The sequence below is a fragment of the Symphalangus syndactylus genome, chromosome X (assembly GCF_028878055.3).
Source record: "Symphalangus syndactylus isolate Jambi chromosome X, NHGRI_mSymSyn1-v2.1_pri, whole genome shotgun sequence".
Taxonomy (NCBI): Eukaryota; Metazoa; Chordata; class Mammalia; order Primates; family Hylobatidae; genus Symphalangus; species Symphalangus syndactylus.
The window spans coordinates 127793955-127817992 of record NC_072447.2 but is presented as its reverse complement, the minus strand read 5'-3'; the positions used below and the strand labels follow the sequence as shown (position 1 = coordinate 127817992).

The window sequence follows — 24038 nt, the reverse complement described above, 5'->3', positions numbered from 1 at the left end:
TTCTTTTATTTAATAATATGTCTTGAAGATCTTTCCATAAAAGCATGTACGTATCTACCTCTTTGTTTTTAAGAGCTGCACGATATTATAACATATGGATACACCATAACATATTAAGCCAGTTGCCTCTTGATATACTTGTTGCTTGTTTTTAATCTTTAATCAAGACACCCTGTCTTGTCCTATGGCCCGATTTCTGAGGACTCAGCTCTCTGTTTTCATAGATGACAGCTCTCCAAGAAGGAGTGTCATAGTACTGGTGGTTGACAATGGTTTACTCCCACCTGAGCATGTTACGGGAGACCTGCTGATGGGGCAATACCGTAAGTCAAGGAAGAAACCTAAATGGAAGACCTTGAAGGAATCCTGGCAGGCCAGTAGTAAAAGATATTTAAATTACACTTATTTTTTTTAAAGAGTAGGAGAAAGAAGAAAAATTTAAAAGGCCCACAATCCTACCGTCTAGATAAGCACTCTTGACATGGAAACATAAAAATGTAAAAGTAATAAATGTCTATGGTTTGATAGTTCAAACTGTATAGAAAGATACAAAAGAAATTTCAGGCTTCTTTGCCACAAACACACATACCCAGGTCTCTCTCTGTAAAGATAACCAATTTTAACAGGCTTTTGAGATTCCTTCCAGACCTGTACATATATATTTCCCTTACATAAAAGGAAACCATACCATATAGATTACTCCTCACCCTGCTTCTTTTATTTAATAATATGTCTTGAAGATCTTTCCATAAAAGCAGGTACATATTTACCTCTTTGTTTTTAAGAGCTGCACGATATTATAACATATGGATACACCATAACATATTAAGCCAGTTGCCTCTTGATATACTTGTTGCTTGTTTTTAATCTTTTATTATTACAGTGCTGCAATGAATGACCTGGTTCATATATTTTGGAGCACTTTTGTGAGTATATACATAGGCTTAATTTTTAGCAGTAGTAGATATTGCCAAATTGTCCTCCCAAAAGATTGAACATATTTACACTAATAGTGTATCAGAGTGCCAGTCTGCAATACCCTCAGCAGCTCTCAGTGTAAACCTCCTAATGTATGCCCATCTGATCAGCGGGAAATGGTGTCTTGTAGCTTGTAACTTTAATTTTCATTCCTTTAATTATCAATGAATTTGAGTCTCATTTCATATCTGTTGTGACCATTTGTATTTCTTTTTTGGTAAATTCACTTTCATATCCTCTTCCAATTTTTCTACTGAGCTGTTGTCCTTTCTGTTCTGGAAATTAAGAAAAACATCCCTTCATCTTTTATATGTGTTCCAAATATTTTTCCAAGCTTGTCGTTTTTTTCTCTTTTTTTAACCCTATAGAATTTTCTAACTTCATATGGTCAGATTTAACAATATATCTTCTTAACATCTCTAGAGTTTGTGTCCAGCTGGAAGACTCTTCCTGTCATAAAGATATAACGTATTTAAGGCAGGTGGGCAGACTTTTTAGTGACCCTTAAATCATACCATGTGCCTCTCCAATTTGAGCCCTGTGAAATTTGGAAATCTTAGGAAGTGTTTGCAGTGGTTAAAACCAGGGACTTTGGAATAGTACAGATAAAAATGGGTTCAAATTTATTTTGAATCCATCTTTGAGCCACTGTTTTGTCATCTGTAAAATGGAGATAGTACCTACCTTCATTATGAGTTTATAGAGGATGAAATGACACAAGATGGGTTAAACAGTGCCTGGCACAGATTAAGTACTGAATAAAGTATGATGATGAGAAAGAGGATAAGTATTAAAATACTTTTTTAAGCTAATAATTATTATTAAGTAGATTATTTTCAAGATTTGTAATAAACATTTTGTTTTCAAAATTCTTTGACTGTATTCAAATTTTCTTCTTTCAGACTTCATTGATTGTACAGACACAGCCCTAATTTAATTCTGTTTACTTGGAGAATTCATTGTTCAACTAAAGGGGAAAAATTGCAACATCAGAGAGATGAGCTAGAGGGTGCTTGACTGAAGAAAAGTGTATGGACAGTCACAAGTACACACATGCATAAGACGTGCTATGATATTAACTATAGTATAAAAAATAGAAACAACCTAATAATCCATTAACAGGGGGTTGGTCAAATGATGGAACATTTATACAACAGTAAAGATGAATGAGCTAGATCTACATGTAAAACCATTAATAGTCAAAAATATAATGTTGCATGGATAAAAGAGAAAATTGCAAAAGGATACATAAGGTGTAATATAATTTACGTGTTTTTATTGTGGTAAAATATACATAACAATATTTACTGTTTTATTATATGTACAGTTCTGAGGCATTAAGTACATTCACATTATTGTTTAGCCATCACTGTCATCCATCTCCTACATAAATTTTTAAAGCACAAAGACAATACTATATATTATTCATGGATATATACACATATGTAGATAATTTATGAAAACATGCATGGGAATGATACACACTAACTTCAGGACAGTAGTTACCTCTGGAGAAGGAAGGAAAAAGAGGACAGGGATAAGGAGATGGGATTGGCTATATCCATATCATTTCCTTTTTAAGAAAGAGATATGTGCTGGGCGCGGTGGCTCATGCCTGTTATCCCAGCACTTTGGGATGCCGAGGCGGGCGGATTACGAAGTCAGGAGTTCGAGACCAGCGTGGCCAACATGATGAAACCCCATCTCTACTAAAAATAAAAATGAATTAGCCAGGCGTGGTGGTGGGTGCCTGTAATCCCAGCTACTCAAGAGGCTGAGGCAGGAGAATCTCTTGAACCCGGGAGGTGGAGGCTGCAGTGAGCCAAGATCACGCCACTGTACTCCAGCCTGGGTGACAGAGAGAGACTCCATCTCAAAAAGAAAAAAAAAAAAAAAGAGATATATGAAGCAAATGATAACATCTATTAAATTTTGGTGGTGGATGCATGATGATCTGTAGTATTATTTTCTGACTTTTCTAACCATTTGAAATATTTCCTAATTTTGAAACATTTTAAGTCAGAAGTAGAGTTTAGAAATATCAGCACTTTGGGAGGCTGAGGCAGGCGGATCACTTGAGGTCAGGAGTTAGAGACCAGCCTGGCCAACACAGTGAAACTGCATCTCTACTAAAAATACAAAAATTAGCCAGGCATGGTGGCGTGTGCCTGTAATCCTAGCTACTCGGGAGGCTGAGGCAGAAGAATCACTCGAACCTGGGAGGCAGAGGTTGCGGTGAGCCGAGATTGCACCACTGCACTGCAGCCTGGGTGACAGAGTGAGACTGTCTCAAAACAAACAAACAAAAAAAAACTAGGGTTTAGAAATCAACCTACAAATGTATACCTGACTATTCCATTTCAAAAAGTGATTTATTTTGTTTTGTTTTCTTTTAAATAAGACTTTCACTCCTATAGAAATGATGGTCAAAATATTTAACATCCTGTAAGGCACAGGTACCAACATATGAGAACACACACCAGTTTTGGCCTTGGAGCAGGGTCATCAAGGACCCCTGCATTAATCCATTATTTTCTGAACAGATCAGTTTTGAAGCTCTTCCATTAGCTGTAGAGATCATCACATCAGCACCTCTAGTATGTGCCCATATGTGGAGTTTCCTAAATGGCTGACAGTGAACTTCCTGAGAGAGCCTCCATATAATGAGTCAGCTTTATCGTTGACCAAAGAAAGTCACTGTTCCCTTGGGAGTGAGTTCTGGCCCATTTAAAGTTTCCCCCTGAGGAATCACAGGCTTAATAACTCAAATGTGAGGTTATCTTCAAGCCTCAAATATCAAAGCCTAGCCAGGAAGCCCCAGTGTTATTTGCTCTATTTTTCTTCCAGTTTCATTTACTAGCTATTCCATTTGACTTTTCAAAAAGCTTATTAGACTGTGTTTGGGGGAAACACAATTTTCAAAAAGCTTATTAGACTGCGTTTGGGGGAAACAGTCTAATGGGTTTGGGGGAAAAGGAAGGTGGGTAGGTGCCCCATTTTACCTGTATTTACTCAGGAAAGGAAGCTGACTACAGTGGTAATTTCTCTTAGTGGGCAGGAATTATTTCTCCTTTTGGAAAGCATCTCTAACCCAAGGAAATTGAAGCCATAGTAATAGATTGATAGGTCTGCTTTGTCCCTCCCCAAGCCAAAATCCATCAGAATAGATTCTGCTAAGCTTACCTATATTGATTTTCATAATCCTTTCTCTGTGTTCTCTTGAACAAAGTAAAATCAGAACTGCAGGCAGGCCTACTACCAGAGCCCTATTTAATGACTTGGGGCAAGATCTCACCTTTCCCAGAGTAGTAAAACTGGGGGCATTTCCAGGGAGAGTGGACAGAAGAAGGGTTACTTTGAAATCTTCTGATTTTCACTTATTATACTTGAAATTTTGAGAAACCACAGATCAACAGTTAGCACCCTAAAATGTTTCTTTCCATTGTACTTTTCTTACTAATGCTGGACACTTTTTCCCAAGTATATCTGATCTAATTTTAACAGCATGACATTATTCAAATAATCTATTACTGAATGTTAAAAAAAAATACTAGCCAATTTACAAATGACCGAAACCACTTGCTTCTGCATTGGCCCTAAAATGATATCTTCCTAGTTCCTGGAAATGCTGGAGATGTTTGAGCTGTTGAATTAAGGAATGAATCACTGTAGTTGTAACAATGGCATCTGGAAGTATTTTCATACAACTCAGTTTTGTTTTGTTTTACTTCCTTTATCAGAGTCACTGCCTGTTATTAATTACTCATTTTTTAAATTGCTCAAATTGTTATGTTTCTAAAATAGACCTTAATCATCTATTTAATGAACATATGAAGTATGTTTATATATATAAAGTAGTCTTGTATGGCAGGAACTATGCTAAATGCTATAGTCAAACACCACAACCGTCTCTTGTTGCAGCACAAACTTACTGGTTATCAGACAGGAATCCAGAGATGCCATTATCTTAATTAATACTTTAAATATATTTATTTTACTGATGTCAACAACACACTAGTATCAATGGCCCCACCTTACTATTCGTAAGATTCCCACTGGTTTTAGCTACTCTAGCACATCCACATCATGCCCCTGGTATATCTTGTTAGAAAAAGAACCACATTCACTGAGCTTTATTGTTTTGTTACGTTTTTCAAGCAACAAATTTGGAAATCATAAGTAAACTAAGAAGATATGGTCCCTGCCCTTGAGTGGAATATTATCTCACTGGGGAGACATGGGAGGACTCATTAGAGAAGACTAAAATACAGGATTGGGTTGCATGTATAAACTTCAAATACCACAGGGATTCACAGACTGGAGAGCTGATTGGGGTTTGGAGAGAAAAAAAGGAGAAAAATGAGAACAGGGAAGAAGTGGAGAAAAAGGAAGGAATCTGAAAAAGGACAGGACACAAAGGTAAAAAAGAACTAGGAACTAGATTCTAACCTCTATTTCTGATGGGTTAAGTGAACTCCAAAAGAAATAAGAGATCAAAGATAAGGCATAAATAAGATGGGGCACAGCGGCTCAGGCCTGTAATCCCAAAACTTTGGGAGGTCAAGATAGGAGGATCACTTGAACCCAGGAGTTCAAGACCAGCCTGGTCAACATAGTGAGACCCCATATCTACAAAAAAAATTGTTTTAATTTGCCAGGTGTGGTGGCATGCACCTGTGGTCCCAGCTATTAGAGAGGCTGAGGGGAAATGATGTCGGGAGCCCAGGAGTTCGAGGCTGCAGTGAGTTGTGATCATGCCACTGCACTCCAGCCTGGGCGACAGAGCAACACCCTGTCTCTATAAATAAGTAATAAAACCAAAACATAAATAAATACTAACATCACTTGTGTTGACCTTTCAGAAAGCTTTCACACATAGAAGTTATTTTATATGGTCTTTACAGTCATCCACTGACATGAGCAGCTCAGCTTTTCTACTCACCATTAGACAAAGGCAAAACCTGAGGACTGGGAGACTGTTTAAATTTGTTAAAGTCACAGTTAGTCTCACAACTGGATCTTCTGGCTTCTACGCCAGACTCTTTCCGCCACCTCTCATAGCTCTGATGAACTTGTCTGGGTATTTGAGTTTAGAGGAAAATAGACAGGGAAATGGCCTTGGAAACTCCAATCTCAATCAAGACAAGGCTAAGGAAGTCACCAGCCCCCTTTGAACAAAACATCCCAGCATTTCAAATGCCTCTCAACGTCACGGTCTTGTGCCCACAGATTGTCACACTTATAGGTGAGAGTGTGGAAAGGTAAAAACAGTAAAAGAAGTTGTTTATCTCATTAAACAACTGCTTTGACTATTTTTCGCTTTTTGTTCCGCTATCATACTTGTGCCTGTGTCTGTGTGTGTATGCTGTTGTTATATTCATATATTCTCGATTGAGCCCAAATCAGTTCTCCTAAACGTCTCTTGAACCTCCACTTAAAAGGTTTAAAATGTGTATTCACACAGTGCTCATTACCCTGCCTTACCTTTTGCAAATGACTGTCTACCACTCCTGACTTTGCGAACTTCTCTTCTAGCACTAGCTTCATTAGTCAAGACGTACGGATGCAGGGAGAATTTTAAATGGGCCCTCTGTGTTGTTTTTGAATGGGCACTACGTGCAAATCATTATCCTAAAGAAATTTTAATTCTTCTTGAGTTACTCCACTTTTGTGAATAGTGAGCACTATTGGCTTAATTCCTCATATCCTGCTTTTACTGAGTATTCGGGACAAGGTATACTTAGTTTGCTTTTTATATTAGAACCTCTTGGTCATTCACATACCTTGAGATAGACTCATTTTCCCTAGAGTGCAACAACTGCAATTAGTTTTTTGCTGGTCCACGGGCAATAAATGAACTTTCCTTCCAAGGGCTAATTGTTCACTAAGGTTCTTGTGTGGCAGTTTCCTTCCTTAGGATGACAGAGACAGTTCTTTCAAATGTATCTGAGTAGTGTCTCAGATATCGTTGCTTGATGTTTGAGGAATTTCTAAAGGGGGAGGTGTAAAATAAGCAGCTCAGATTTAGTAAACCTCATTTATCTTAGCCCATATATACTGAGAACCCTTAAATCTCAGCCTGCAGGCATCTTTTGAGTGGGAACTCTAACACAAAAATAAAACAAGACGTGCATTTCAACTTGAACTAGCACCATCTACTTACCCCAATCTCTCTCTCTCTCTGTCTCTGTATACACACACACACACACACACACACACACACACACACACCAACCTCTATAAAGCAAAGAAAAATAAATCACATTATTATCAGTGTCTGGTTCCACTGTTAAATGTTGAGACATTACCACCACCTTGGCCAAGGGTCTTCCTTAGCGAGTTGCACGGCATGAAACCTCATTTATTTGATTCTGTGTATGAAAACTTTAACCATCTTATAAAAGCTTGAAGGCTTTTAAACCAATAATTTAATAGTGTAGTATTTCCCCTGAGCTAACAAAACTGTTTTCAACTACTGACTTGTCTCTATGGTGAATCTAACATAGGGTGCTCTCCTACTGACAAGGGTTACATAATGCTCCATGGACTTAAATCTTATTTACAGAACACAGAAAAGCCTAAAGTGTTCAAGCAGGGCCTGTGTGGAAATTTTTGACTGTGATTCTAGGCTTAGAAAAGTCACTGTCAGAAAGAATTATAGCAATAACTAGGCAATTAAGATACCACTTAGCACCACCATATTTTATCTTCTTCAAAGTCCTTTCGTTTCATTGGCTCTTGTGAGCTTCACACCATTTTACCTTGTGTAGTAGGTAGTACATAAGTTAGGAAATCAAGACTCTGAGTGGTCAGATGCATTATCCAAAGTCCTACAGCTATTCTGTAAGAAAAATCAGCCTGAAAAAATCCTGAGGCACTTCTGTTTCTTCAGAACTCCTAACATGGTAAGGTCGGAAGAGATCACAAGATCACAAACAAAGTTATATTGACAGAACAACTGGATTTGTGTGTGTGGTGGGGGGAGTGGTGTCATGAGCTATTCATTGTAGCTATCCACATGGATCACATTTGTTTGCAGTTAATTTGATCCATGGTCCTTTGTCTGTTTGCTCTTGGTTGTCAACCCCACTTTTCCCATATTCCAATCGTCACTAATCGATAGGGGACTGTATTCCTCTTAAAGGACTTTAGAGAAAGACATTGTCACTGCATCCTTTCTAAGCTCATTTCTAGAGAAACTCATATGCAGTTCTTGACCTCCTGGCATGCTTAATTTTGTTCAAGGTAGATATGTTTCAGTATAAATGCATGGAAATTTAGTCCTGTAAATCAGGAAGATTTATTGAACATTTGTGCCCAAGTGCACTGAATTATTTGAGATATAAAAACTAATTCTAAAATCCAGTTCCTGTCTTCAGGGAACTTATTACCTACACAGATCATGATCGGAGAATTCACATTAACAAATAAATAAATAAATAACAGCTTCTGTGGGTTAGAAAACAGAGAGACCACGATGAACTGGAGTTTGCAGGAAAGGATTCATGAAAGGGAAACATCCTATAAAAGCCTTAAAAGGTAAATAGGATTTGGGTTGCTGAATGTTAATACTCGAGCCAAGCTAACAACCATATTAAACACACACACACACACACACACACACACACACACACACACAATATCTCAATAGCTTAACAAAAATAGTAACTTATTTCATTCTTACATCACAATTTAATATGGGTTGCCTGGGGAGTGGAAGAATCTCTGCTCCAAGCAGTGATTCAAGGAACCAGCCTTCTTCCATCTAGTGATTCTTCAATGCCTTAGGCCTTGGAGTCCTCTACTGGATGGTCTGCATGCAGCCAGCCTACAGTGGAAGATAGTAATCCACAGAGAAACTCAGTAGATATTTCATTAAGGATCAGGCCTAGAAGTCGCATACATTACTTCTGCCCACACCTAACCGGAAAGGAGGCTGAGAAATGTAATCTAACTCTGTTCTCAGAAAGAAAGAGAAACGGGATGACATCAACACATAGCATTGTCTCTGCCATACTGAAAATGAAACGACCTTATTAATTTTAATTGATACATATATATATATTTGGGAGCTATGTGTGATAATTTCATACATTTGTATAATTTGTAAATATCAAATTAGTATAATTAGGATATTCATCACCTTAAATAGTTGTCTTTATGCTAGAAACATTCAAATTATTCTCTTCTAGATATTTTGAAATATACAATGGATTATTGTAACCTATATCACTCTACTGATTTATCAAACACTAGTTCTTATTTCTTCTATCATAGTGCATATTTATACCCATTAATCAACCTCTCTTCATCCTCCCCTACCCTTCCCAGCCTCCGGTAACCACTAATCTACTCTCTTTTATAGCTCCCACATATCAATGACAACATGTGATATTTGTGTTTCTGTGCTTGACTTATTTCACTCAACATAATGACCTCTAGTTCCATCCATGTTGCTGCAAATGATAAAATTTCCTTCTTTTTATGGCTGAATAATATCCTATTGTGTATATGTGCCACATTTTCCTTATCCATTCATCTATTGATGGGTACTTAGTTGATTTCATATTTTGGCTGCTGTGAATAGTGCTGCAATAAACACGGGAGTGTAGATATCCCTTTGATATACTGATTTCCGTTATTTTCTATATATACCCAGTAATAATAGTGGAATTGCTAGATCATATGATAGTTCTATTTTTAGTTTTCTGAGGGACCTTCATTCCATTTTTTATAGTGGCTATACTAATTTACATTCCCATTAACAATATATGAGGATTCCCCTTTCTCCACATCCTCACCAGCATTCATTATTCCCTATCTTTTTTAATAAAAGCTGTTTTGACCTAGGTGAGTTGATATCCCATTACGTGGGGTCTCCTTTTTAGGTGGTAATTCATATGATAATAGTAAAGTTACCGAACTCCCCACCACATGGAAGCTCTTGAGTACTTTCTTGAAACTCATCAGCTCTGAGAAGATGAAGCCACAGAATACCTCTGAAGAATAATTCTGAAGAAGTCTAAGAGATCTATAGGAATACAAGAATTCTTAACAATTTTTGGGATGGGTCAGAGATCCTTTTGACAATCTAACAAAACCAATGGACTCTCTCCCCATGATAATACCCATACACAAAACATTTTGTGGATAATTTCATGGAGTTTCTGAACCTTCTTAAGCCAGTCTGTACCCCATCCCTGTGGTAAAGCAATTGATAACCTCATTTAAGCTACATGGCATAGTGGTTAAGAGAATGGGCATTAAACTCAGACAAACTTGTGTTAAACTAGCATTTTCTTTTTTTTTTTCAACTTCTACTTTAAGTTCAGTGGTACATGTACAGGTTTATTACATAGGTAAACATGTGTCATAGGGGTTTGTTGTGCAGATTATTTCATCACCCAGGTATTAAGCTTAGTATCCATTAGTTATTTTTTCTGATCCTCTCCCTCCTCCTATCCTCCACTATCTGATAGGCCCCAGTGTGTGTTGTTCCCCTCTATGTGTCTATGTGTTCCCATCATTTAGATCCCACTTATAAGTGAGAACATGTGGTATTTGGTTTTCTGTTCCTGTATTAGTTTGCTAAGGATAATGACCTCCAGCTCTATCCATGTCCCTACAAAGGACATGATCTCATTCCTTTTTATGGATTCATAGTATTCCGTGGTGTATATGTACCACATTTTCTTATACAGTCTATCAGTGATGGGCATTTAGGTTGATTCCATGTCTTTGCTACTGTGAACAGTGCTGCAATGAACATACACGTGCATGTGTCTTTATAATAGAATGATTTATATTCCTTTGAGTATATACCCAGTAAGGGGACTGCTGGGTCGAATGGTATTTCTGTCTTTAGGTCTTTAAGGAATCACCACACTGTCTTCCACAATGGTTGAACTAATTTACACTCCTACCAACAGTGTATAAGCATTCCTTTTACTCCACAACCTTGCCAGCATCTGTTATTTTTTGACTTTTAATAATAGCCAATCTGACTTGTGTGAGATGGTATCTCATTGTGGTTTAGAGTTGCATTTCTGTAATGATGAGTGACGCTGAGCTTTTTTTTCATATGCTTGTTGGCCACATGTATATCTTCTTTTGAGAAGTGTTTGTTCATGTCCTTTGCCCACTTATTAATGAGGTTGTTTGTTTATTTTCTTGTAAATTTGTTTCAGTTCCTTATAGATGCTGGATATTAGACCTTTGTCAGATTCATACTTTGCAAAAATTTTCTCCCATTCTGTAGGTTGCCTATGTACTCTGTTGATAATTTCTTTTGCTGTACAGTTCATTTGTCAAGTTTTGCTTTTGTTGCAATTGCTTTCATTGTCTTCGTTATGAAATCTTTGCCCATGCCTATGTCTGGAGCGGTATTGCCTAGGTTTTCTTCCAGGGTTTTTATAGTTTTGGGTTTTACTTTTAAGTCTTTAATCCATCTTGAGTTAATTTTTGTATATGGTATAACGAAGGGGTCCAGTTCCAATCTTCTGCATATGGCTAGCCAGTTATCGTAGCACCATTTACTGAATAGGGAGTCCTTTCTCCATTGCTTTAAACTAGCAGTTTCTAGGTATGTAACCTAGAGTTAGTCACTCCACCTCTCTGCAATTCCATTTCGTCATCTAAAAAATTACATTAGTACCTACTCGACAAGGCTGTTGTGAGGATTAAATGAGAAAATCTATGTAAGGAATCCAGCACAGTACCTGGAATATCATAGCATTCTCGGCAAATGGAAATGATTATTGTTTAGTAATATTAGTCATCTTTCATAGATTTTCAGTGGTGTTTACCTGGATTTCATACATACTAGGCTCATCTAGAATTCAACATGGTTCTTCAGATTTCAGCTTACCTATCACTTAAGTCTGAGAAATCACTTGTGACTTTCATTTCCCCAGCCCATCCCCCAAGGATGCTCCCATGGCACCTTGGACTTGCCCCAAACTAGTGCTTATCTAATGGCATTGCAATTGCCTGGTTACTTCTCTGTCTCCCTCTACCAGTTTCCAGGCTTTCTAAGAGCAATGCCATGTCTGTTTTATAGTCTCCTGTACTCCCATTGCCTAGGACAGTGCCTCACGCATAGAGGGTGCAAAATAAATCTTGAATAAGTTAATGAGTAAACAGAAAAACATTTTTCTCAGTAAGCTTTAAGAAAAATAGTGGTTGGTGGATTTAAAAGGGCTGTCCATTCACTTTGCCTTATGGCAAAGCTGAAGTCTAAAGCTTTGAGAGGATCAGAAGGAGCTGAAGACAAGACAAATGCCAAACGCTGGTGTCGCCTGTCTTTTTCTCAATCAGAATTCTTGGTTAACTAGCCCATGAGTTTATTGTTCTTTATAATGACTATGAAGCCTTTTGAAGTGCCTTTTGAGTAATCAAAAGAAGACATTCCAGTCAGCAGAATATTAGTTTGAATGCTTATCATTTTTAATTTGTGTTTATGTTCTTTGGAAATTGACCTTTACTATGTAGAATGTACAAGAACATTTTATTAAACAAAATATCTGATTAAATAACTCACTATTCACTAGTCATATAATATTACAGTGAGTTTATTAGTGTCTCCTACTGGAGAAATCCTGATGCCATTGTTAACCACACAGTGAAATCATCTCAGCTGGTCATTAAGCTCTGCCTCCTTCCAACCTCTAGTGACACACGGAAATCTGTAAACCCTCCAAGTTCTAGAAGCTCCATTTAGTGGCTACATAGTGAGAAAACTTAACAGGCTTATTATGCATAAGTAACTTGGCCCTTTCTGATCCCAGAGGGTAATTAAGTGGACAGTAGTCAGATGGGTTGAAGAATGGACTTTTCTGCCTAGTAGAGTTTCCATATATACCACACATATTGTACCAATTTTCAGAGAATTGGAATGCACATGAACAAAGAAAAATTCTCTTTGACTAAAAGAACATTTTTGAATCAGTTACACAATTCAGCACTCTCAGTATTGGAGATTGAGCTCACACCATATTAGGCTTAGGAATTTCCCTGGAAGTTGATTTAACCATTTATCTTTGTCTGATAAAATTAAACAGCAGATTGTGGCAGAAAAACATCCAGTATTTCAGTTTTCTTGTTGCTAGGGCTATAGATGAAGAGAATGTTATGACTGCTTTCCAAAGCTTATATTCTGAAAGATGTTTCATTTTTTATATAGAAATAATAAAAATGTAGGTGGCCTCAACAGCTGTAATTTTAAAAAATTAAGTACAGAGATGCCTTCTGCCAACATTTGAAATTGGCATTCTACACAGCCAAAAACTCTGATCTTCACTGTTATCTAATTTGGGATTTTAGCTACTATTTCCAGGCTATTAAGCACCACATCTGGACTCTCAGTGATTACATCAGGATGCCCCTGTTCCTTCAGTATTGATCAGTAGCATCTTTTTCCCCTCACAGGTGATAAATTTATAAGTAACTATCCAGGCTGCCCCAGCTTTAGGCAATTGTCTTCTTAAGAATTATAGTATTTATTCATTGGAGGATAATAAGACAAGGGAAGAAGTCAAATAATTTCACCTATAATTTGCAGCTGTTTCATACAGAGCACTGCTTCAACAGAGAAAACAGCCTGCAGTTCAGATATTATATAATATCCCCTACTTTGCATGGGATGTTCTGAATAATTTTTTTACAAGATGTGCTTTGTTTATGAGCAGGTCTCTCTATAGAAAGAGCTTGTTAGGGCTTAATGCTGATGAACGGAGACAGCACCATTCACACTTCCAGGTTATGGTCTGTCAGTGCTTTCATTATATGCACTAATTTACAAGGATTTATTTATTTTCTCCCAAATGTAAAAATGTGCTCCAAGCTAAACATGCTGTCTGGGCATCTGAGGCCAATGTTTTCCTTGGTGCAGGGGGATTTTTAAATTCAAATTTAGACTGAGGGGACTCAAGCTATTGTGTGTTTTCTTCCCACTTTCACCTCCACCTGCCTTGCATCACTGCCTAACCTTGTGGTAATATCAGGGATCTCTATATTTTTACTTGCTTTGAAAAAGAAAATGAATTCTGGTTCAAAATTTTTAAACCTGGAAGTGGTTTTCTTAGTACAGTTTAAGTCTTTAAATCTTTTCTCATCCAGAGAATGTACCTTTGATTGTTTAAGTGCTAAGGAAAATGCTGTCAGTGAGCACATCAATGAACACGACCGTTGGAACAAATTATGCCCACAACATTGGTTACCAAGTTTTGGAGATCTGGGCACAACAATATCAAAATTGGAAAGTAAATTGAATCTGCAGATCTTGCTAGCCCCAGATGGCTTTATGTGATCTGAAATCACTCACATGCCCATCTCCAAAGAATAAAGCTTAAAATATATACTGGGAATGTGTCACCTCCTTTCACTCATTCTGACAAGCAGTAATATATCTACAGCATCATCACTATCCCTGGGTTATAACAATAAGCATTATGGGAGGGGAAACCTCCTCAGATGATGGACAAATATTATTCTCTTTTTCATGCCTGGGGTTTCCAATTTGATTTTTACCCTCAGTGAAAATTAAATACCCTTTAAACTTCACCAGCAAAGAGGTTGCAAAATTGTTGTTTGGGGAATTTATGTGTCGGTTGGTTGATTGGTTGGTAAGGAAAGGCAAATGAGAGGAAAATATGTACATATAAAATATGCCTCGGTACATTTATGAAGCACCTATCACATAGTTTCCTCAAAGCCTTTTCTACTATTTCTTTTTCAACTCCAAACATGAGTGTAACCCAATCAAAGTTAATTAAAGCTTCTCAAGGAAAAAGAAGTATGTTTGGAATTTGGACCATGATAAAAGATGTTGCTACACAAATATATGAAAGGAAAATATTCTACAAACTGTCAGCAGAATAAGCCCTGCAGGCAAATAGTGAGGATTTAATAAGCCTAGACTTATTTCAAAGGGCACTCGTCTGTGGGACTCAGCTGACATGAACAGACAAAGAAGTTCACAGTGTTTAGATCTTCACAAAAAGTAAAAGTAAGAAAACTATGTAAAGTCCCAGATTATCCTCCCTGGATCAGCCTAAACTTTTGCACTCTGATGGGATGAGAAGTGTGGTAGTCAAGGAAAAGAATTGTCCTCCCTGACATCAGCAAAGAGATGTAAAGACCTTCCCACATATACTAGTTAAGAATACATTTCTTTCTCTATACCTTTTGTGAACCTGCTCAAATTTTTAGAGGATCAGATCCTCTAAGTTTACTACCTCCTCATAAGAGCCACACTTCATTTTATTTTTAATATCCTTAATTTACTCAAGTTCCAGAGTATTCTTCTTAGTCTTAGTTTCAATGTCACCAGACTCTTTATCCTTATACCCTCACAGAGCCTGGCATGGTGACATTCACTATGATTTAGTAATCATAGTGTTTAGTAAATGATTCATGATTTTGTACATGTCGAGCACATCTCCTCTCAGTCTTTCCATCTCCAGACTTGAGTCTTGAGTCTTGATCTTTCCCCATAAGTCTATCCCCTTATGACAGCCAAATTTGAAATTTTATACTCAGCGATATTTAATATAGTGGTCATAGAAGGTGGTTTTAAATAATAGGTCTGCCACAAACCACACCAAATTTTAAGCAATCAAGAAATTGATGTTGCAAAACACAAAAATAACAGGCAGAAGTTCCCCCTTGGTTCATCCTCATCCAAAATGTTCTGGAGGTTAAATAATTGTTCATATGCCATCATCATTTAACTTGCCCCAGTCTTAGAAGTCTTTTTTGTAAACCACCTTAAGGGTCCTTATACCTCTAAAAATTATAAAGGGATTTATGGACATGGAATTCCCTTGTTTGGACGTGCTGGTTTCCTTTAGAGAACTCACCAAAACATAGATGACTTTCGAAGTATTCAAGGGACATTAAAATGAATTTGTAACTTTTATAGATGTTAAGGATTAATCAAACATCAGGATTAATCAAAGTATACCATAAAGCCAAGTCTTAATATTAACTTCCTGCCAATGAATTAGTTCATCTAAAAGCAGTTTATTGAGTTTATAAAATGACTCTAGATGAGTTCACATTTTGCCAGAAAATTCATGTGTATGTGTGTGTGTGTGTGTGTGTGTGTGTGTGTTTGTGTGTTGTGTTGTGTTAAAAGGACGTGCTTGTTAGCACAGAAATTCTGACTTTAACATCCATTCAATGAGTTTCACCAGACCTAAATAAAGGGAAGTGGGGAAAAGACTAAATTGTAGACTAGTTTGAAAAATGCCATGTGGTTATTTTCAAGAGCACTGTCAAAAGCACCAAGGGAAATAGGAGTAGAGCCATATGTTCTTAAAGTGTACCTGATACTTTTTATATGTATTATTTCATATGATATAACAACCTAGGGCCAGGCCCGATATCTCACGCCTGTAATCCCACCACTTTGGGAGGCCGAGGCAGGTGGATCACCTGAGGTCAGTTCGAGACCAGCCTGGCCAACATGGTGAAACCCTGTCTCTACTAAAAATACAAAAAATTAGCCAGGTGTGCTGGCGGGCTCCTATAATCCTAGCTACTCGGGAGGCTGAAGCAGGATAATCACTTGAACCCGGGAGGCGGAGGTTGCAGTGAGCCGAGATTGCACCATTGTACCTAGCCTGGACAACAAGAGCAAAACTCCCTCAAAAAAAAAAAAAAAAAAAAAAAAAAAAAACACCTAGATATAGAGTAACCAGCTCATCCTGGTTTGTCAAGGATGTCCTAGTTTTAAAACTGAGCTCGGGACTACAGGCGCCTGCCACCACGCCCGGCTAAGTTTTTGTATTTTTAGTAGAGACTGGGTTTCACCATGTTAGCCAGGATGGTCTTGATCTCCTGACCTCGTGATCCACCAGCCTCGGCCTCCCAAAGTGCTGGGATTACGGGCGTAAGCCACTGCGCCCGGCCTGTTCTACTTCTTAAAACTGGTCACTGCAAGTACATCGTCTTGGGAAGAACTGGATATATTTCTTGAAACCCCTTTCATATAGCCATATTCTCAAACATAGAACCTTCTCCTATTTTTTTCAAAGATTTTTTCCATTACTGTAGAAAATTCAGAGGGTGTTTATGGATAGTGCAGTACTCTGCTCAAATATAGGGAATGAAAGTTACATTAAAGTGATAATATTTTTTTGCCGAAAAGTATTATGATATTTAATGTAAGCAAACAAATTACTCAGATGATAGTGTTTTGTTTTAATTTTTTAAATGTCTTATTTCAATAGCTTTTGGAGCACAAGTGGTTTAGGTAATGTGGATAATTTGTATAGTGGTGAAGTCTGAGATTTTATTGCACCTGTCACCTGAGTAGTGTACATTGTACCAGACATGTAACTTTTTTATCCCTCACCCGCCTGCCAACTTCCCCCTTACCAATCTCCAGAACCCATTGTATCACTCAGTGGAGAGTCTTCTACATTCAGGGTGGAATCTTCAGGGTGTGACCCTCTATCCATTGCTTTCCACTGTTTGTACTCTCTGCTTTGTAAATAGAGGTCTGTTCTCCCTGACTGCCTTGTTCACATACCTTTGCCGTTTTCCTTGATGGGATGACATCCTTTGCCCTGAAGTTCTCATTAACCATACCATAGATGTCCTCTTCTTACCTCAATACATCCAAGGCTACCTCAAGTTATAACTTCTCCTTTAGTTTTTCCCTAGTGTCTGAGTCCAAGTGGTCTTCTCTATATCCAGAATATCTACTACTTGTCTTATCTTTCCTCACACTTGGCACGTGCAGTTCCTTCCAGCTACTTTCATAATGTTGTATTTTAACGGTTCAGTTGTGTTTATATTTCACTATTCTGTCAGGCAAACAAGGGTATTTGTATGGCTGAAATCTATGGTATTTTTAAAATGTAATAAAATGTAATGAATAAACATACAAATGAATGAGGTAATTAATATATCATATTCTTGGTTAAGTAATGAGCATTATGAGGACAAAAATTGAGTCTTGCACCTTCTTATAATCCTAAAGACCTCGTACAGGACTTGGAATATAGCATGCATTTAAGACATCTTTGTGACTAATGAATTTAAATATTTTTGTTAATTCTAAGTTGACATGTGATTGTAATTTGGGGAAGGTAGTGAGATTTCAAATGGCTTTCACCACCTGTGAAATGACCCTTTTACACACCACATGATTTACCAGATCTTTGTTTAGGTGAACCTAGGTGAAAGCGGGTTGTTTCCTCTACTTAGGAAATACTTTACATATTTTAGTTGCTTATAAATTTGATGATTTTAATTTGTAGAGTTATAGTTTATGATATTGACTTGTACACTTACATATATTTTTACATATTATATATTATATATAGTTATACTATATGTATAATTTTATTTTTCTAAAATAAACATATTATTATACTTTAAAAAAAAAAAAAAAAAAAAAAAACTGAGCTCTGCCTCTGTTACAGCCAAACCAGAGCAGTAGATCACTTCAGCTAAGTAAGGCAGACGATCCTGTCCCTCTGTTACCAAAGAGGAGTCTGAAATTTGCAAATGAATGATTCAATCAGAGTCACACATTAGTCGTAAGTGGAGTGTTCAGTATTAGAACCCAAGCCTTCTAACTGCTATTATAATAAAAATTTTAAGAAACCAGGCTGTAATTAACACTGTGTGTAAAAACTGCTGTGAAAATTTTATCAGCTTTTATCTTTTCTAGAAACTTAGCCATTCCCTTTGTGATACTATAATTTTGCTCTCCAACTCCCCTTTTAATAGATAATATGGAGAAAAAACTAAGCCCGGTTTATCAGAGTTATTACAAACTCCCTTTTAACAAAGTCTGAATTGATGAAAATAATTGTAATGCTTTTCAAGTCAGTTATTTCCTAATGCAATCATGAAAATAAGCAGCAGCCTGTGCATTAGCACCCTAAAAGAAATGTAATATACATGATCTCCCCATCTTTTCCCATTTATCTTAAAGATGATTTTTTATTGTTTGTGGGGGCAAGCAAGTATCAAGGGGGTGGAAATGTAAAACTGGAAAAAACAAAATTATTAGACCTGGCTTTATCTCCGCATGTGACTTTTTGTCATTTCTTCTCAATACACAAAGAAGCGAATGTATGCCCCAAAAAACCTCTCCCATCACTGTCCTGTCTGTGCTGAGCAAAATTGAATCTATATGTCTTTAAAATGCCTTTCCATTGCTATGGCTTTTTTCAAAATACAGAACTTGGTGCGAATGTGGTTCAATAGACTACTAATGCTCATTTGCTCTTTCCCAACAGGCATCACAGTTGATAGGCATGGATTTATTTACTTTGTGGATGGGACTATGATTCGCAAAATTGATGAGAATGCTGTGATCACAACTGTAATCGGCTCAAATGGTCTGACTTCCACACAACCACTGAGCTGTGACTCAGGAATGGACATCACTCAGGTAGGCATCACTGGTTTTCAAGTGTTATCGTCATTTGGCTTCATGGAAATGGATAACAATTTTCTCATGTAGAAATTAGGTAGAATGGAAGCCTGCTATATCTGTTATAACACCAGATAGCAGAAGTTTCTCTCTATGTAAGTTACTTTTTTCCTCGTTAGAAAAGCTTAGTTGGGAGAAAATGGTAAGCGAGGATGGAAGTAATGTCAGGTAGAATATTGACATACAATTAAGTAAATTCTCTCAAACTTGAATTAATCAGAGGGTAAGGCCAATCTCGTTTATTGAATATTTCCAAGACATGTAATTCTATTTTTTTTATTATACTTTAAGTTCTAGGGTACATGTGCACAACATGCAGGTTTGTTACATATGTATACATGTGCCATGTTGGTGCGCTGCACCCATTAACTCGTCATTTAGCATTAGGTATATCTCCTAATGCTATCCCTCCCCCCTCCCCCCACCCCACAACAGGCCCCGGTGAGTGATGTCCCCCTTCCTGTGTCCAAGTGTTCTCATTGTTCAGTTCCCACCTATGAGTGAGAACATGCGGTGTTTGGTTTTTTGTCCTTGCGATAGTTTGCTGAGAATGATGGTTTCCAGCTTCATCCATGTCCCTACAAAGGATATGAACTCATTTTTTATGGCTGCATAGTATTCCATGGTGTATATGTGCCACATTTTCTTAATCCAGTCTATCATTGTTGAACATTTGGGTTGGTTCCAGGTCTTTGCTATTGTGAATAGTGCCACAATAAACATACGTGTGCATGTGTCTTTATAGCAGCATGATTTATAATCCTTTGGGTATATACCCAGTAATGGGATGGCTGGGTCAAATGATATTTCTAGTTCTAGATCCCTGAGGAACCGCCACACTGTCTTCCACAATGGTTGAAGCAGTTTACAGTCCCACCAACAGTGTAAAAGTGTTCCTATTTCTCCACATCCTCTCCAGCACCTGTTGTTTCCTGACTTTTTAATGATGGCCATTCTAACTGGTGTGAGATGGTATCTCACTGTGGTTTTGATTTGCATTTCTCTGATGGCCAGTGATAATGAGCATTTTTTCATGTGCCTGTTGGCTGCATATATGTCTTCTTTTGAGAAGTGTCAGTTCATATCCTTTGCCCACTTTTTGATGGGGTTGTTTGTTTTTTTCTTTTAAATTTGTTTGAGTTCTTTGTGGATTCTGGATATTAGCCCTTTGTCAGATGAGTAGATTGCAAAAACTTTCTCCCATTCTGTAGGTTGCCTGTTCACTCTGATGATGGTTTCTTTTGCTGTGCAGAAGCTCTTTAGTGTAATTAGATCCCATTTGTCAATTTTGGCTTTTGTTGTTTTAGACATGAAGTCCTTGCCCATGCCTGTGTCCTGAATGGTATTGCCTAGGTTTTCTTCTAGGGTTTTTATGGTTTTAGGTCTAACATTTAAGTCTTTAATCCATCTTGAATTAATTTTTGTATAAGGTGTAATGAAGGGATCCAGTTTCAGCTTTCTACATATGGCTAGCCAGTTTTCTCAGCACCATTTGTTAAATAGGGAATTCTTTCCCCATTTCTTGTTTTTGTCAGGTTTGTCAAAGATCAGATAGTTGTAGATGTGTGGTATTATTTCTGAGGGCTCTGTCCTGTTCCATTGGTCTATATCTCTGTTTTGGTACCAGTACCATGCTGTTTTGGTTACTGAAGCCTTGTGGTATAGTTTGAAGTCAGGTAGCGTGATGCCTCCAGCTTTGTTCTTTTGGCTTGGGATTGACTTGGCAATGCTGGCTCTTTTTTGGTTCCATATGAACTTTAAAGTAGTTTTTTCCAATTCTGTGAAGAAAGTCAAATGAAACAGTGACTGAAATTTAGAAAAATAGTGACTACGAAGGCTCGTTAGACATCATTTTTAATGAATATATATAGCTATTTATAAAATAGCTATTTCTAGGGTATTTGGAAGTTTTCTTAAGTAAAAGCAACATCCCCTCTGAGATCTATTTTACTGTTATTTAGGAAATCTGTTTTTTGTTTTTTGTTTTTTTTAGGCCAGTGAGGATAAAAGAATATTCAGTGTAGCTTTCATCTAGATCCAAAATTCTGATTTTACCACAATTGTACAAAATCAGTATTAGACATTTAAAGAGATTATAGAGCATACAGCATAGTCCCAACATTCAGTGTCTGACTTTCTTAGTCTGCAGAAACAAGAAATGAAGGAAATAGATTAGACAATCCTCAAACCTTCCAGCTCTAACATTCCATAAATTTGTGACCCTAATAAAGTAGAATATTAAATAATCTTTTCAAAAAAACTAAAGTGGATGTTGAGAGTTTTCAAATTGATTAGTGTATCACAGAGGATGGTCTTGGCTGCAAGTAATAAAATACTTGTCTAAAAGTTGTTTAAACAATAAGGTTTAATTATCTCACATAATGAGATGTCCAAAGATAGGCAAAGATGCCAGCAGATTTCCTTCTTGTGTCACATTGGCCAGAATTGAGTCACATGCCCATGCCTTCACCAGTCACTGGCAAAGGGGAAATGAGATTCCATAGTGGATTCAGACCCTCTAGAAGTGGGTCCCCTTCCCTGAGCACATTGCTACCTGATTCTTAAACCAAAATCAGAGTTCTGTTAGCAAGGAGTAAAGGGTTGCTACTGGGGACGCAATGAGCAGTGTCCCCCACAGTTATGATATTCCTGTTGCCTCATTTGTCATACCACTTAAAACCTAGAAAAACAAGGTAAATGTATTAGTCCATTTTTACGCTGCTGATAAAGATATACCCAAGACTGGGCAATTTACAAAAGAAAGAGGTTTATTGGACTTACAGTTCCCCATGGTGGGAGAGGCCTCACAATCATGATGGAAGGCAAGGAGGAGCAAGTCATGTCTTACATGGATGGCAGCAGCCAAACAGAGAGCTTGTGCAGGGAAACTCCCATTTTTAAAACCATCAGATCTCGTGAGACTCACGCGCTATCACAAGAACAGCTCAGGAAAGACCCGCCCCCATAATTCAATCACCTCCCACCAGGTTTCTCCCACGACCTGTGGGAATTGTAGGAGTTACAATTCAAGATGAGATTTGGGTGGGGACACAACAAAACCATATTAGTAAGTAAAAGGTACACACACCCCTAAGAAACCTTGCTTTAGTCATTGACTCTAAGATCTCCTGCCACCTCCACCCACCTTGAGCATCAGCTCTATAAAACACTAGCCTATTTTGAATTTCTTCTTCTCTATGTGCCCCTGCCCTGCCCCAGAAACTCAAGGAATGTTCATATATAGTCAACTACAAAAGTGAAATGGGGAGTTGGGCCTGGAAAACTGACAAAATGAACAAACCCTTTTTTATAGAGACTTGAATGGATCAGGCTATCAAGTCCTAGAATAGCCTAACTTTCCATGATTCAAAATGCTGCAGAAAGCAAGGAAAAGCAGCATTATTTATGGCAATAAAGAAGGGTGTGAATGTATTTGTATGGAGGAGGGGGGAGAGAGAAGATGCACATGTATGATTCACTTGCGGGATTTTTTTTTAACTTAAAATAGGGTACTTAGTATTGCAATCAGTCAACTCTAAACAACTTTTCTGTTTCTGTGTAGAAAAGTTATGTTGAAAAGAGAATTATTTGTCTTAGTAGAGTAAATATATGATCATCATCACCATGAGAAGGGTTCTTTTTCACATGACACTTTCCAAACATAATTCCCACCATAAAATCTACCTCATCCTTTTCAGGTTGGGATATACAGTGCAGCCCACTGAAAAGAAGCCCTGGTAACCAGGAGACAGAAACTTTTCTCTGTGGCATTTCATTCCAAGCCTCAGTTTCTCTGAAGTACCCTCTTTCCCGTTTCTTTACACAACTTTAGCTTTAGAGATACAGTAGATTATTTTGGAGGCAGGGGAGGTTGTGTGGTATGAGAAGGGGATGGTAGAAGCCAGCAGGATTTACCAGGAAAGAAAACAGATTTTATGTCCAGATTATTTGGCCAGTAACTCTGCTGCTACCCACCATTTCCTGTTCTGTGCCTGAGACACACTAAAGAGTAAATCCAATTTGTCCACCCAGACTGGCTCAAAACAAGGATACTATATTGATCAGTGTCCAGATTATCACCCTCTACCTTTATTAGAGGCCTACTTCTCATGGCCCCATTCCCCCAGTCTGGAAGTACCTCTGCTGGTCCAAATCCCATTCTCCATCCTCCTCACACCTCGCCTCTTCCATGGGAACCTTCCTTGATGGTTCTAGTCCTCACTGTTGTTTCAATCCCTTATTGGAATTTAGTATCACCATGCTTAAATGTAATTTGATCTTTGCTGGCAAACTGTGTATCCAACCCGTCTCCCACAGTAGACTGTGTGTTCCTGGAACATGCATAGGAAGGGCTCAGCAGGTACAGTTAACATCTATACCTGAACCAAAAGGACATAATGGTAAAAAGAATATGAAAGAGTAGTGAGAGATGAAGCTAGAAAGGTAAGTGAGGGTGAAATGGTGAAGGGCTTTATAAGCATAATGAAGTTATACTGGACAATGAGGAGACAATAACAGCGTTAAGAAGGGAAATGCATTTTTAAAATAGTATTAAGCATGGAAATTAGTTTTAAGAGATCATTCTAGCTGTTGCATGGAGAACCAA

At 37.6% G+C, this 24038-nt stretch overlaps 1 protein-coding gene across 2 annotated transcripts in view; it reads left to right on the top strand.

Moving 5' to 3' along the window:
- Nucleotides 1-24038, top strand: part of TENM1 (teneurin transmembrane protein 1) — an 815747-nt gene that overhangs the window by 722108 nt on the left and 69601 nt on the right. For both annotated transcript variants that reach the window (XM_055269101.2, XM_055269106.2), the window contains one exon: nt 19236-19390. In XM_055269101.2, coding sequence (XP_055125076.1) covers nt 19236-19390 — 155 coding nt within the window. The remainder of the gene's footprint in view (nt 1-19235; nt 19391-24038) is intronic.